General features: G+C 37.8%; 4 protein-coding genes across 4 annotated transcripts; all 4 read left to right on the forward strand.

Moving 5' to 3' along the window:
* LOC119733017 (tripartite motif-containing protein 2-like) lies at positions 1-2179 on the forward strand. Its single transcript, XM_038206598.1, has 3 exons — positions 1-89; positions 1609-1959; positions 2174-2179. Exons 2-3 carry the CDS (start codon positions 1615-1617, stop codon positions 2177-2179), a joined length of 351 nt encoding a protein of 116 aa, XP_038062526.1. The 5' UTR covers positions 1-89; positions 1609-1614.
* LOC119733388 lies at positions 2011-4268 on the forward strand. The gene is made up of 2 exons (XM_038206968.1): positions 2011-2911; positions 3635-4268. Exons 1-2 carry the CDS (start codon positions 2212-2214, stop codon positions 4255-4257), a joined length of 1323 nt encoding a protein of 440 aa, XP_038062896.1. The 5' UTR covers positions 2011-2211; the 3' UTR covers positions 4258-4268.
* Positions 4269-11479: 7211 nt separating this feature from the next.
* LOC119733018 (E3 ubiquitin-protein ligase TRIM56-like) lies at positions 11480-12708 on the forward strand. Its single transcript, XM_038206599.1, has 2 exons — positions 11480-12626; positions 12695-12708. The coding sequence occupies exons 1-2, from the start codon at positions 11480-11482 to the stop codon at positions 12706-12708; spliced, it is 1161 nt and encodes a 386-aa protein (XP_038062527.1).
* Positions 12709-12754: 46 nt separating this feature from the next.
* LOC119733389 lies at positions 12755-14194 on the forward strand. The gene is made up of 2 exons (XM_038206969.1): positions 12755-12779; positions 13517-14194. The coding sequence occupies exons 1-2, from the start codon at positions 12770-12772 to the stop codon at positions 14137-14139; spliced, it is 633 nt and encodes a 210-aa protein (XP_038062897.1). The 5' UTR covers positions 12755-12769; the 3' UTR covers positions 14140-14194.
* The last annotated feature ends 2626 nt before the right edge of the window (positions 14195-16820 follow it).

Consider the following 16820-nt stretch of genomic DNA (forward strand, 5'->3'; position numbering starts at 1 on the left):
AGCCTGAAATTTAATCAACCGAAAGATTCGCTTCTTTCGACTCAACAGAAACATCATTTTGGCATCCAAACCGGGAACGTCGGATAAATGTGAGCACAATAATCTTTGTCTTCCTTAAACCCTGGAGAAGCATTTTGTTGTGAAATTCTGATGAGGCATTTTTTACGTGTGTGACTAAATGTACATGTTGTATTGTAACCACGTTCATGGGTGTATGTACATGTACTCCATGTACTTGTTATTACATGTACATGTACATGTATGGCTGTTAATATTGTTGATGTACCCTAACGTGGCGCGGCCCCTAACGTGGCGCACTTGGATTTTTCGCCGGTAGCGCCTAGCTAGAGCAAAATTTTAAACTGAAATTTCACAGAAAGTGAAATTTCATCAAGTTCTAAACGGTTCTGTTCATAAATCGCGAGCCTTAGTTATTTACCCGTAACAATGTAAGAAGGAAAAGCTATTTTGGCGTGATTTTCCGATTTTATTTTCAAGTGCAAAGTGAACCCTTTGAAAATGCCCTGAAAAATAAGAAAATAATTTTCTGACAAACATTTGGCTGGGTATGTAAGTAAAGATATTAATTATTTATCAGAATTTATCAAGTTTATAGGAATTCGTAAGTGTTAATTTGGAATTTTCCAAGATTTATTCAAGTGCGCCACGTTAGGGAACACTCCGCCAATTTTTGCCCAATTTCCGGACACCACCATTTTTGAATTTCAGATTAAATTTTATGAAACTGAAATTGTTCACAGAGGTAAAATAGCAAGCATTGATAAGGTAAAAGTACTAGTATTTTATTGCATGAATTTGAGGTTTGTCAACAAAGAGGCTTGGCAACACTACACGAGGAAAGTCGGGTAAGCTTCGAAGTGCGCCACGTTAGGGAACACGACTATATATCGAGTAATGCTAATGGCATTGCTCGATGCAGAGGACTATAGATTTAACGTACAAGTACAGCACACATTTTGTTATTATTTTAACATGTTTTAAAAATTAATGACGGCTATCATGATAATGGAGATGAAAATAAAACGATAAAGACGAAACCATGTCATGTCATCTCAAAAAAAATTAATGCGAAAGATTGGAGTATCCATATCTGTCCATCATGATAATTACTATATTTGCTGTGTGGCTCCTAAATACAAAGGAAGCCCTGGAGATAAATATTCATGGGCCACTATGGAGCATCTTACAACTTTAACTTTGTACATGTTGATGTTTTGCATTCAGAAATTTGACATATTATGATAAAGTGCAACATATTTAGATGATAGAGTCACTTTCAGATTTCTGCCTTACCGGGTTAACGAATTAACGAACAATATCACAAATCCAAGGGAGCATCAGAAATAAAATAAAATATGTGATGTTTTGAAGAGGAGGTGCAGTTTATTGATAAGGATATGATTTTGCACTTGTTTCTTTTCAATTTACATCTTGAGAGCCCTGCACACATCGATTCATTTCAAATGCAAAAACACATCCTGTCAATTACTAGTGGTCCCTACCCATAAAGGGAAACATAAACGTGATACATTTTTATCACTGTTACATGTATGTTTTAAATAAAATATTTTTCTTCACATTTATTAGACAAAAATGGCGACTGGACCTGCAGTAAGTTCAGCTCTAGAGAAGATCAGCAGACATCATCTTGAGTGCAGCATATGTCAAGAGAGATACCAACAGCCCAAGATACTGGAATGCCTGCATAGCTTTTGTGAGCAATGTCTGCTGAAATATCGTAGCACGAAGCACCAGGACTCTACGGTGATCCCATGCCCTGTGTGTCGGCAGGAGACAAAGCTTCCTGAAGTTGGGGTGCAGGGTCTGAAAACAAACTTTCATCTGATTGGTCTGGTTGAGGAGTTTGAACTGCAGGAAAAGTTGGTGTGTTCGGGTGGCACAAAGCTGCTCTGTGAGACGTGTGATGATGGCAATGAGGCAACCTGTCGATGTTTGGACTGTGCGCAAAACATTTGTTTACGTTGTCAAAATTCACACAAAAGATTTGCTACTTCATCAAGCCACATAATTGCTACTTTGGAGGACATTCGTGAAGGAAGGGTGAAAGCAACGAAGGAAAACCCAAAGCAACATTCAAAATGTCCAAAACATGAAGGCGAAGTGACACGATTCTTTTGCACAACGTGTGAAGTGCTGATCTGTCGAGATTGCACTGTCATTGACCACCGTATGCAAGAACACTCGTATATTGACAGAAATCTGGCCATATCAACGTACAAGCAATCATTAGCTGAACTGTTTCCTCCACTTGAAAACTCAATGACAAAACTCCAGAAGTCACGAGAGAACGTTTCAAAGATAAAAGAAGATTTGGGTGTCACAGTTAAGAGGGTCATGACAGAAGTGCAAGACAGAGCAGCTGAGATACGAGCAGAGGTAATGGCTCAAGAAAATCGCATCCTTGACGACATTAAAATCATTCAAACAGATCGTGAACAAAAACTCGACGAATATGAGAAAACTATGGGCTTGGCAGCGGAGAGATGTCAGCATTCACTAGACACAGCTAGAGAGGTGACAAAGACTGAATCGGATAGTGACTTTCTCTCACTCTATGCCACAATCAGCAAAGACTTGAAATTGTTGGCAGGTCAGAGTCTGCCTAGGGTTGACAACAGGCTTGCATTTCTGAAGTTCAAGCAGAGTGAGGGTGTTGGTGGCATCAGTCTGGGTGTGGTGGTGGTGGAAGACAAATGGGAGCTGTGTCGGGAGTTTGGTAGAAAAGGAACAGGTTCAGGAGTGTTCAGAGGGGCTTATGGCATTGCTGCTCGTCAACCTGATGAGATTGCAGTGGCTGACATCAACAACAAATGTGTTGTGATTTGCAGCATCGATGGCAACCAGAAAAGCACGATCCCGATGCAAGGACGTAAGTTTAAATTACCGTGCATTGCAATCTGCCGAATCATGCACACAAATAACATTTTCTTTGCTCTTCATTATCTTTTTTGTTTTTAATTTTCCTCACGAGATCTGATGAAACGGAATCACATTAACTTTGATGCGAAACTTTTTAGGTGAATACCTTTGTATTCATTACATATAGATTTTTAAATATATATGCATCGTCCATGTCAAAAATCAAATTTCCTTGCTATTTTGTTAATAAATTGAACAAACTCTACTGTAAATTAAACCTCATGTTTGATATTGGGTTTTTGCCCTGTCCCCACGCATTTTAAATTAGTTAGCTCTTGTTTTTTTCATGAATTTGGTTTTCTCTTTTCATGACATTTTTCCAAAGGATGAAAGTTCAAGGAAAATCCATTTAAAATGAAAGAAATATAAGTTTTCCTGATACACTGGTTCACTGGTTAATTTCTCAACTGTTGTCAAAAGTCTTTTAGTTTTTCTCCTATTATCTCACTGAGCGATACAAAAGGTAATTATCGAAAGGCTTAAACATCACAGTGTACAGGATACCTTAAGACGCAGTGATATCCCTAACATGTACACGTACATTTGACAATGTAAAAAATTTTGGCCAGGGGCACATTAATTATCACTCCAATTCATTTTTGATATTTTTATAAATTGCAATTCAGATTGAAATTGACCACTATTGTTTGTTTTTACATCATGCCCCCTACAGGTCCACTCGGCATCGCAGCTACACGCGTTGACAATCGTTTGGTGGTTGTTGAGCAAAGCGCACCCCATGTAAAGGTGTTCAACAGCGACAACACGCTGGCATACAAGTTCCCAACGGTGCCACCAAGTGAGGTCGGTAAGACCGCAGTTGACCTCAAGAGTGTAGCTGTCAAGAATGATGGTACCATTGCAGTGGGGGATGTGGCGAGGATGGTATTGACAGTGCACAGCCCCACTGATGGTGAGCTCCTTCATACCATACCAGTCAAGATTAAACCTTATTTTCTGGCTTTTGACAGCAATGATCGAGCGATAATAAGTGACTATAAATCACAGACAGTGGATATTGCCGGTTGCAATGGTACTACGAAACGCACCTTCAAACCCACCATCAATGGTCAACCAGTGAAATACTGCAACGGTGTGTGCACTGATGGCTCAGGTATCTATGTTGCAATGCCTAATGGTGAACACAATGGTCATATCCACAACTATGACCTTCAAGGTGGTTTTCTCAAGTGCATCGCACAGGGTCTGGATTGGCCATATGGAATCATGTTAACATCAGACGGACAGCTGGCAGTGGCTGACCGGTCCTCGGTGAAGATGTATGACCAAGTGTGATACGACATTCCTATCAGTCACGTCAAATTAAATTGATTAGAACAATTGCATCCAATCAGTTCTATAAAATGGACCCTACCAACTGATCAATGGGATGGAATAATGCTGATATCAACGATCTACTCGTTATAATATTGGCTAGTCATCATCCCTCCTATGCAAACAAACATTCTGTGCAAGTTTTCCTTTCAGTCAAAATCAGTCTAGTGACTGTTTTTAACGATTGAGTGCTCTCGGACAAAATAAAGCAGGATTGACTGGCTGTGATTTATGTGTCGTGCTACAGCTATGCTTTGACTGTAGGTGATAGATAAGACATGTGCCTACTACTTATCTGCTTGTGACTGTTGACTTAATTTGACTAGTCACAGTGCTTGCTTGAAATGCATGTATGATCTGACTGTTTGGTGACTAGCCATAAGAGGCATGGTAAGAAAGAGGGTTGGTTTGTTGACTGTCTGTGACTGATCAGACAGCAGGAAGGTTGAACAATACATTGAAGTTTAGCCCAGATGTCCAGTTGGATGCGCATACACTAATTACAATGTATCATAGTTTAAGCAATACATGCCAACTATGTTAAGTATAAGTATGTTAGGTATTTGAATTCTAGTTCAGCTTGCCTGTAAATGCGCAATTCTGGGAAATTGTATCATTCTATGTTGATTTCACTTTGCTCCTGTTAATTAAAAGTTAATTTGGCTGAATTCAACTGTTTTTCAACAAAAAAAAATGGCTTGGTTGATAGTAATAGACTTGAATTCCCCAAAAAGTAAGAGAAACAAAATATCACATTGAATCAAATGCGGTGAAAGTTTGTAAAAAAATTGTTTACTAATGAAATTGAAGGGAAAAGCCTAACCGTAAGCGTGGTTGAAGCAAATAAGATTTTTAATTCATGTATAAAAATTCATCCTAAGATAAAGTACTATAGAGGTGAATAACTGAAATCGTTATTGGAGAGAAAGTTTGGGATAGCATTATTACGATTTGTTTGTATATCAATTGTTCAGGTACGTTAGATGTATTTTATTTGTCAACAAACAATACACTGGCTCTGACAACTGAGGATTATTGTAATATCATTATCAGTCCTTTGTGCAGTCCTTTATTATCAGTCCTTTATGCATCATGAACAGAAGTTACGAGAATTGTTTTATCTTTTTAACAAAAGTCCAATTTTACGTGTGTAATTTTCTCGAAATCAACGATATATTTTGTCTAGATTTTGGTTCATATAGATTACATGAGGATAAGTTTGTAAATGGAGAACACTGAAATAAACGTAAGATAACCTAATATTTGTTTAAAGGGTTAAATTCAAGCCAAGTGATCGGTTATTGGCCAATAATAATTTTTGTTTAATGCTTCATCTAGTTTAAAACTGTGGTGCATCATTTGTATACAGGCTTTTGGAGTCGTGTATTTAACTACTGCATGAGAAAGGCCGATACACAGGGCTTCACGATAACAGTACGTGTTTGTAGTTGGATTCAGGTTGCGCAGACAGAAAGGGTCAGCCTGACACGGGACCATACTAAATCTCCTTGAGTGCCAATATTGAACGAAGTTCAAATAGATCGACCGCGCATTCAGCGCCTTACACTCGTCTCATGATATACTTGTCTATCTGTATATTTTGGCTTAATGTTTTCCATTTCCATGGAATAAATTTAGGAAAAAAACAACCTTGTTTTTATTTCAATAAAGCGAGGATTTCTTTACTATTCATCTGCCTACAAATGAAGCTTTGTTAAAAGTGACTTACATGGGGCATGTTTTACTCATTACGCCGACAACTCTCTAATCGTTTGGACTTTTTGTCCATGACATTCATCCTTTAAATTCCTAATTAAATAGTCACTTATCGACACTGTATTTGATTACAGAAAGTAGGAATTTCGTAAAGTCAGAACATTTGCCCCACAATACTAAATAAATATAACCCATGCACGTTAAAAGCAAAGTAATTACGCGGTTTGTATCTTATTTATTTTTGTGTTTTCCCCCTTTTTCTTAATACAATTGTATTCAATTTAATTGAGAAATCGAAGGAAAAAAATGTACTGTATTAAGTTTAGGAGTGATTATATTACAAACTTGATTTTGAATCACCCAGGGTGACTCTTTGAAAACACCTTTCAGTACGGCACCGAGAATACATGTACCTTTTTTTTTTTTTTTTTTTTACTTTAAGCAGTTTACATTTTCAGTAAATTTGATATTTTATTAGAGAGTTCTGTGATCTCCAATTTTTTTTAAATATCCATTTCTAATTATTATGTGTCACCGCGTTTTTAGTGCAACTTGGTTCTCAAGAAACATATGTAGTTCCTGAAAATTAGGGGTCACTTGGGAAAGGAAACACCGTAGACAAATACATACTCTGAACAAAAGCTCAAAATAATTCTGGTGACTGCCAGCATTGACGCAGTATTTACAAATCAATTATTACCCCCAAAAAGTTAACCCACTTTTCCTATGATCGTGTTATTTCGCATAGACAAAAACTGCTCATACAACAATTGCATCCCTGCAATTATATGAATACGAACCCTTTAAATGATATGGGAAATCGCTGAAGTGCTTCTATGAAATATCACCTCTATAGAATTTCGGTAGATTTTTTTTTATTTTCTGTTTTTAAGTGATGAGCAGTTAATACAAACATTGGAAACAAAGGGTGGAATTACAAAAAGTAATGGAATTGAACATTATACACAATAAAAACACTTATTCATGACAGCACCACTTTTATAAACCGAGCAAAGGAGAGTAAAAAAAAAAGGGAACAGAATGGTAAACAAGTGATTCAAAACAATTGCATTTACATTTCCCTTTCTGAAATTGAAGATCAAGAAAATTGAATTTACATTTGTATTATGTATTCAATGTCGTGTCAATCTCTCAAAGTTAGTTGTAGACGCATAATGGGGGGAATTTGGGCTTGCAGTTTACATCTGTAAAGACAGAACTTAGTTGAGAAAATCATGAGTCAATAATGTGTTATTGGCAAAACCAAAACCAAAACAGAAGCAAATTATTGGCAAAAATCTCAAACCTGCCAATTCGGATAGAGTCTTTGACTTTGTAATCGAAGCACTTAAGATTGCAGGTGTGATACACTCACAATCAAGAAACATATGAACAGAGGTCGGTTTCAGGGTATTTTCCACAAAAGCAACAGGTTGGGTGTCTTTTCTTCCAATTTCGGAAGGAAAATTATCAAACACACTGGCCGGGTTTAACTATTGTACGTTTATAATTGCGAGTGTGAATCGCCTCCAAATCCCCATCTACATGGGTTAATGCCTAAAGAAGAGGAAACAAACAAGTTGTAAACATTTTAGATGATCGGATGAGACGTCTCAATCCTCCACAATGATCAAAACTGACCAATCCAATTTTGTCCATGGGCTTTAGTCCAGTAATCAGTCACTTGTTGGCAGCTCATCAGAGCTCTGCAAACAGTGAATTGTATAAAATGTCAATGAAGGCCTCAGGAATAAATACCAGTGGGTTTAATGAGGAAAGGTTTCCAGCCGTCTTTTGAATATCGGAAATGGATACAAAAAGAAAGGCTTGAGGTAAAACAAAACAATACAAAGCATGTGCATGCACATTGGAATGCACGTCTTCCGACTGTTGGACGAGATGCAGCAATTGAAACAGTTTAGAATTTAACAAAACATTAAATAAAAACTCAACAGTAACAGCAGCTCGGATAATAACTTCCCGCATATGAGCCTGGGTTTTTAAGAAACGCGAAGAAAAAAATGAAAATGTCCTTTTTTCTATATATTATATACATTCCTTATAAGGTTCATTTTAAATTATTTAAAGGCTGGAGCTACTTTTGAAACCTCCCTACCCCCAACCGAGCCCATCCATCCCAACGCCCTCCCCCCCCCCCCCCCCCTCGAAAAAAATCAATGAAAAATAAGCAAGGGGAAAATAGATTCTAAAACATATAATAATAAACAAAAATGAAAAAGGCAAACACTAATACAATATTCAGACCAAAATTAAAACAGTCTTTATAATGCAGTTTTGTGGAATGAGATGGGAAGGAGAAGTGCCCTGGGAACAGAAAAGAAAATGTGTGCAAAGTACCCCCTCGACGGTAACAAAGAGAGAGTTGAGGGGACCACTGGAAGAGACATTCGAACGCACTGTCGACTGAACCTGATGACGCCTGATGACGTTAAATTTAAAAATTAATTTGAGAATTGTTTTTGTTTGGTACGACTCAGAGTAACAAAAAAAGTTCGAACACTTGGTCGCGAACACAATCTAATAGTAATAGATAGAATTAGCACAGGATAAAATGACGTGCGGTCTCTTGGAGGCGCTCTTCATGTTACATTTCACGTCGAAGTACTTCCGCGTTCACTTTTGCGTCCAGGAAACCAACCGAAAGATTCTCTTCTTTTGACTCGACAGGAACAACAAGATTTTACCATGCAACCCAGAAGAGAGGGATAAATGTGAGCAAAATATATCTGTCAGTGTCAACCGTGAATCCTGGAGAAGCATTTTGTTGTGAAATGATGATGTTGGGTTTTTGGTAGTCCGAGTAACTTGGACATGTTGGACCCACAGACCCAACTTATCGCCTTTTTTAACATTTGGACATGGTCTGGCGATAGTAAGGTCCAAGCTAATACCGCGACCTAGACAACACAGTCCCAAAAGCCAACATTTTCCAACAAAAAACATCAGATTTCACCTTCAAAACGGCCTCCAGATTACTAGATACATGTATGCCACCTGATGTACAAGTAGACATCGATAATTAAGATGGTTGTACTGAAGTTTACTTACGATCCGAAAAAAGTGAAATTTTCCGTTCATTTCGGAGAGCTCCCCTCGCGATCTTGAACACGTTAAATTTCCGATCGTGTTTAATGTTTGAACGACGCGATTTCTTCTACATGCCCAGCGTACATTCGATGGTCCCCGTATCCCGAGTGCGATTCCGTTACCGAGTTGGGTCCAAGTTACTCGGACTTGGTTTTTGGGGGGTGTGTGCGACGTGTGGAATTATAACGTTCGTTACTGCGTTAGGCATGTTATTGTTTAGTTCACAAATTTGGGACTCTCTCAATACTTTGTGTGATGTTACTGTAATGTTGGGCTTACTTGCTGTGTCAGTAATGGCAGTACCCGATGCAAAGTACCGGTGCAAGCAAAACTAATCGTGAAGTGGAGCACCGGCCCGTTCAATATAAGAGAAACAAAATACACTTTCATGTTTTGGGACTTAGGCCTATACATGTATTTATAAATTAAAACCTAAACATTTGGCAAACATGATATGTAGCATGAAAGATCCCTTTATGTGTTTGGAATCATCTAAATAGTTGGCTAACATACCATGTTGCATATCAGCTAGCTTAATTTTGTGGAAAGAGGGCAGGGTTTTGATTTATGAACACAATTTGTAAATAATAATAAGAGGTGTCCTAAGCCACCATGACTACATAATATCGATATTGTAATTGACATAATTACATGACACATTTTATTAGAGTGTCTGCGCTCATGTATATGCTACCTTGGCCTGGCTATTGCTTTATCCTTTTTAGAAGGCTGTGAATATTTGGGCGGCGGCGTTTTCTTTTTGTAATATGTTAATTTAGCGGAGGTTCTCGATTCCTCCGGCAAACTAGCGTACGCTAAAAGAAAGCCGGCGCAGCCCCGTTGAGAGGTAATAAATATCGGATACTCAAGGAAATGTTCCTCAAAAGTAACTTTTGAATCCACATCCTTTAATGTAAACGAATGACAGCTTGTAGAAGAACATAAACATAAAGAGAAAACCATGTCATGTTACCCCAGAAAATTGATTGAGACAGAATGCAGTACAGGCCTACTCCCGATAATGGTAATCCTTATCTTTAGGACACCTCTATTTTTTACAAGTTCTGTTCAAAACTGATTTTTGCAGATGATTCCAGTACCACAGTGACTTTTGCAGGCTAAAGCAGTCTTTTTTCTTAAACTCATGTTACATGTAGTTGTAATTTTGAAAGCACTTTCAAAGAAAATGTGACTTTCCTACCTTTTTTTTGCAGTCAGGTGCATGTTGTAGTTCTCACAACACGATTGAAAGCCCTACATAATGAAAGCTCGCTGCTGATTGGCTGCTAAAAAAATAAAATAAGATGTTTATTTTTGTATCAGCCAATCAGCATCGAGCTTTCATTGCATCGAACTTTCATGTTTGCCGTCTTGGTTTTTGAGTCCGTTTTCTGATTGCCACTGTCGTCTTTTACCCCTTAGTTGCCTTCATAAATCAAAGCCCTGCCCTCTTTCCACAAATTAAACCTGCTGATATTCAAGAAAGTGTCACTGCCAATTGCTCAGATGTGTCAAGAAATATCAGAATGCCAATTTTGAGTGTCATTTATTAGTCAACTGTTTTGGTGAGTCTTTCCCTTCCTATATAGGAACGGGGTCCTACTAAAGTAAGGATTACCCCGATAATTATGAGGCCACTTTCCATATGATGAACAACAAAAGTGCCTTCTTTAACTTTTTTTTCTGAAATAATTATATTTTACACTGGAAAAATAATAATTGTGTCTTTTTTTCTTTTCTTTTTTAAAGTGTCTTCAACATTCCAAATTGCCCCTGTAAAGTGCATGATGTATGAGATTCGCTTTATTTTTCTTCTGGTTATTAACCAAGCAGCTTCCATAGTGAATGTCCTTTTCAGGAAATGTAGCATGTACATAAGGCCATAATGCTTTGTGCTCTCAATACCAAGGAAGGCCAGTATTTGAGACACATACTTTTTATAGGACAACTATGGATCATCTTACAACTCAACGTACCACAAGTAAATTGATAGATTGCATTCAGAAACTGGACACGAATGATGAATTTCAACATTAGATGATTAAAGTCCATTTCAGATTTCTCTGCCTTCCCGCATTAACCCACATCTAAAAATGCCAAGGAAGCATCACAGATGAAATAAAAGTTGTGATATTTTTAAGAGGATGTTCAGTTATGGATAATGGGTGTGATTGGACTTTTTAATTCACATCTTGAGAGTCCTGTACCTGGTGATTCGTTTTAAATACAAAGCACATCCTGCCAATTACTATTGGTCCCTACCCATATAAGAAGACATGCGAATGATAAAGTCATGATACATTTTTAGCATTCTTATGTTTTTAATAAAAATACGTTTCTTCACATTTATTAGACCAACATGGCGACCGGACCTGCAGTAAGTTCAGCTCTAGAGACGATCAGCAGACATCACCTTGAGTGCTGCATCTGTCAAGAGAGATACCAACAGCCCAAGATATTGGAATGTCTGCATAGCTTCTGTGAGCAATGTCTACTGAAATACTGCAGCACGAAGCACGAGGGCTCTACAGCAATTCCTTGCCCTGTGTGTCGGCAGGAGACGAAACTTCCCGAGTCTGGGGTAAAGGGTCTGAAAACCAACTTCTATCTGATTGGTCTGGTTGAGGAGCTTGCACTTCAGGAAAAGATAGTGGGATCAGGTGATGCTTGTCTTTTGTGCGACATTTGTGAGAGGGACAACGAGGCCACGCAGCGATGTCTGGATTGTGGCCAGTATATGTGCTCAGTCTGTAGCAAAATGCATCTTCGCTTCGCTTCCTCATCAGACCACAAAGTTGCTCCCTTGAAGGACATTCGTGAGGGAAAGGTTACAGTGACAAAGAAACATCAGAGACAACATCCAAAATGTCCAATACATGACGGTGAAGTGACAAGGTTCTTCTGCAATACCTGTGAAACTTTGATCTGCCGAGATTGTACCGTTGTGAACCACCGTATGCCAGAACACTCATATATTGAGAGAAATGAGGCCACATCGGTTTTCAAGCAGTCATTGGCTGAACTGTTTATTCCACTTGAAAGCACCATGATGGATCTCCAGAATTCAAGAGAGAAAGTTTCCAGAATAAAAGAAGGTTTGGGTGTCACAGCTAAAAGGGTCATGACAGAAGTGCAAGGCAAAGCAGCTGAGATACGAGCAGAGGTAACGGCTCAGGAAAATCGCCTCCTTGACGACATCAAAAACATTCAAACAGATCGTGAACAAAAACTGGGCGAATGTGAGAAAACTATGGGCTTGGCAGCGGAAAGATTTCAGCATTCACTAGACACAGCTAGAGAGGTGACAATGACTGCATCGGATAGTGACTTTCTCTCACTCTATCCCACTATCAGCAAAGACTTGAAATTGTTGGCAGATCAGAGGATACCTGGGGTTGACAACAGGCTCGCATTCCTGAAGTTCAAGCAGAGTGAGGGTGTTGGTGGCATCAGTCTGGGTCAGGTGGTGGTGGCGGAAGACAAATGGGAGCTGTGTCGGGAGTTTGGTAAAGGGGGAAGCAGTGCAGGAGAGTTCAATGTGGCTTGGGACATTGCTGCTCGTCAACCTGATGAGATTGCAGTGACTGACCTCTTCAACAACCGAGTTGTGATCTGCGGCATCGATGGCAACCAGAAAAACACGATCCCAATGCAAGGACGTAAGTTTAAATTACCGTGCATTGCAATCTCTCCAATAATGCACACGTACATGTATTTTTTTCCCCGTCATCTGTTTTTACTTTACCTCAAAAGATCTGATGAAACTAAATCACAGTAAATTTCATGCGAAACATGTTTTAATGAATACCTTTGTGTTCATAACATGTAGATTTTTAAATGTAAATGCATCGTCCATGTCAAAAATCAAATTTTCTTGCTATTTTTTCATAAATTGAACAAACACTACTGTAAATTGAACCTCATGTTTGATATTGGGTTTTGCCCCGTCCCCACGCATTTTTAATTAGTTTGCTCTTGTTTTTTTTCATGAATTTGGTTTCCTCTTTTCATGACATTTTTCCAAAGGATGAAAGTTCAAGGAAAATCCATTTAAAATGAAAGAAATATAAGTTTTCCTGATACACTGGTTCACCAGTTAAGTTCTCAATTGTTGTCAGAAGTCTTTCCGGGTTTTTTCCTATTATCCTACTGAAAGATACAAAAACCAATTCGTCCTTCATTATCGGTGTGTAGATATAAAGACAAGCTTAATCATCCCAACTTACAGACGAAGTGATTTCTGAAACATTTTGTTCGAACCTTGACATTGTCTAGTCTTTGCCAGGGACACAACTAATTATCACTTTTAAGATTTCATGTTGATTTTTTTTTTCTAAATTGCAATTCAGATTGGCATCGACCGCTACTGTTTGTTTTTACTCTGTGATTCTTACAGATACACTCAGCATCGCAGCTACATGCGGCGACAATCGTTTGGTGGTTGTTGAGCAAAGCGCACCCCGTGTGAAGGTGTTCAACAGTGACAACACGCTGGCATACGAGTTCCCAACGGTGCTGCCGAGTGAGGTTGGTAAGACCACAGTTGACCTCCGGAGCGTAGCTGTCAAGAATGATAGTACCATTGCAGTGGGAGATGTGGGGAGGATGGTATTGACAGTGCACAGCCCCACTGATGGTGAGCTCCTTCATACCATACCAGTCAAGATTAAACCTCATTTTCTGGCTTTTGACAGCAATGATCGAGTTATAATAAGTGACTGTACATCACAGACAGTGGATATTGCCGGTGGCAATGGTACTACAAAACGGACCATCAAACCCACCATCAATGGTCAACCAGTGAAATACTGCAACGGTGTATGCACTGATAGCTCAGGTATCTATGTTGCAATGCATAATGGTGCCAACACGGGTCATATCCACCACTATGACCCTCAAGGTGGCTTCCTTCAGTGCATCGCACAGGGTCTGCACTACCCACAGGGTATCACATTCCCATCTGATGGGCAGCTGGCAGTGGCTAACTACAACTCAGTCAAAATGTATCACCAGGTGTGATACAACATTGTAATCAGTCATGTCAATTTCGCATCATTTGAGGCATGTTGATAGAAAAAGTAGAGAGCGCTCCTATCACAACAATGAAATAAAAGTTTTAGAATATTGATACATTGTACATCACGTATTATACAAAAAACGTGTACGGTATTGGATTACATGTGTTACATGTATCAATCGGTCGATTTTGTCCACAAAAGTCGGCGGTTGTCATAATTTCAACAAGTATAATTATAATGAGTCACCTTTTCAGTTCATTCAAAAGAAAACAAATAAAATAAAAAAGTAAACATTGAATCAAATCCGTTGATAATTTTTCAAAAGCGTTTAAAAATCAAATTAGGAAAAACCTAAAGGCAAATAAGGTTTTTTATTCATGTATATTAATTAACATTCATCCTCTGCTCAAGTACTATAAGGAAACACAAATTAAAACGCTGTTCAAGAGAAAACTTGAGATACTACGATAACAGTTTTGTTTCAATATCAATTTCTCTCATACGTTAGATGTATTTCGTTTTTCAACAAACAACATACTGGTTCTGACAACCGAGGGTGGTAATATGTGATATGAATCAAATATGTAGCCCATTGACAAAATTATGTTTGTGCACAATAGACGCTCATGGCTGACTATGAGAGACTATTTAAACAATGAAACTCCAGAAAGACAACAACAAAAATGAATTTGGGCCGAAAGCCTAGCAGGCGTACATCACAATAGTTCAGGCAAACGTTCATCTTACAACAGCAGATAGAAGCTTTTCCCAAGAAATTGCGTCACTTGTACAGCTAAGGTTGATCGTTCTGTTAGAAACATATTTTGATTTATATTCAACCCGCCTGTAAATACGCAGTTTAAGAAAATAATCATCTTATTCTGATTTTGACTTCGCTTATTTCAAAACAAGGTTTTATTAGTTGGTTTCAGTTGCCTCAATGGGTTGAGTTATGTAGAGAAATTGAAATTCGAGAAGAAGGTGGAATAAAAAAAAACATTCCATTGAAACAAATGCAGTGATTATTACAACTCATGATGTTAATCATGTGAGCTAGCTCCTATGAAACGAAACATTGTTTTGTTTCTTTAATTAAAACCAGCATAACCTTCAGGTTATTATGTACTGTAAAGAAGTCACGAGAAATGTTTGATGTAATAACTGACAGTTCAATTATATATTTAGAATTTTCTCGACATCTACGATTATATGTTGTGAGTACATTTTAGATTACATGCTACTCAGTTTGTAAATATTGAATACTGAAAATGAGATGGCCCGATTTGTTACAGTGTTTCAATTAAGCACACGTGATGGGTGCTTGACCAATAGGAATGTATAAGCTTTCCTAAGGATTTTATGACAAGGATTAGCTTTCAATTGAAAAGAAAAAAAAACAAATTTTTAACTCAATGATCAAGATACATGCATACATTTCTTTCAACTGTCCAAAAACAAATTGACACAGTTTCCCAAAAAATCTCGAGATAATTTAAGAACTGTTTAAATATTTCAAGTAGAGTCAAATTCAAAATTAAGTTTGATTGTTCTGTCAAAGACATTTTGTTAAATTGCTGTTAACCTGCCTGTAAATACACAATTTTACGACATATGATCATTCTCTGTTGATTTGACTTAGCTCATTTCAAAACTTAGTTTTATTAGTTGATTTCAGCTGCTTCAATGAATGGGTTGGTATATTTTAAGAAACTTGATCAAAAACATTACATGTAAACAAATCATGTGATAATTACGACTCATGATAATCATACAGACGAAATCCTACAGTGACAAAAAACGGCTTGGGGAAGTTTTAGCTCTTGTTTTCATATTTGCATTGTCGCCAACATACATGTAACACTCGAGTTATCATGAACAGAAGTTACGAGAATTGTTTTATCTTTTGACTAATAATCCAATACATTTATGTATGATCTCGACATCAACGATATGTTTTGAGAAGATTTTAGTTCATATAGATTTCATTAGATAAAGTATGTAAATAGTGAATACTGAAATATACGTATGATGCTAACCTGATTTTTATCAAAGGGGTACATTCAAGCAACGTGATCGGTTCTTGGCCAATAGGAATGTTTTCACTGTCCTAGCTAGGTATTTCATGACAAAGTTCCCAATTGGAAAGGAAAATAGTGTTTTTAAAAAAATCAAATGCTACAGCTATAGCTTATTTTTAACTGTGGTGCATGTTTTGTATGCAGGCTTGTACTTTGCATTTGTGTATGTGTAAGGCCGATACACAGGGCTTCACGATACCAGTACGCGAATGCAATTGACTTTGTGCAAACAGAAGCAGTCACACAAGCCTGACACGAGAAGATACTAATAAATACCCTTGAGTGCCAATTGAACGAAGTCCAAAAGATCGACCGCGCACTCGAGTACCGTACACTCATCTACAATGCACTACACTGTACTTGTTTGTCTGTATATTTTGGCAAAAAAAATGTATAGTTTCAATAAAGTGGGAATTTCTTCAAACTAATCAATGATGTGCTATTACTTAGAAGTTTTGTTCAAATTTTTAAGTGACTTAAAGGAGATAGGCGTTACTCATTTAGCAGACAACACTCTAATTGTTTGGACATTTTTTAATGACACTTAACATTTCGATTCCTAATTAAATAGTCCTGTTATTGAGACTATATTTGAATTTGATGG

This window comes from Patiria miniata, unplaced genomic scaffold (genome assembly GCF_015706575.1).
Source record: "Patiria miniata isolate m_02_andy unplaced genomic scaffold, ASM1570657v1 HiC_scaffold_25, whole genome shotgun sequence".
In the NCBI taxonomy this organism is placed as follows: Eukaryota; Metazoa; Echinodermata; class Asteroidea; order Valvatida; family Asterinidae; genus Patiria; species Patiria miniata.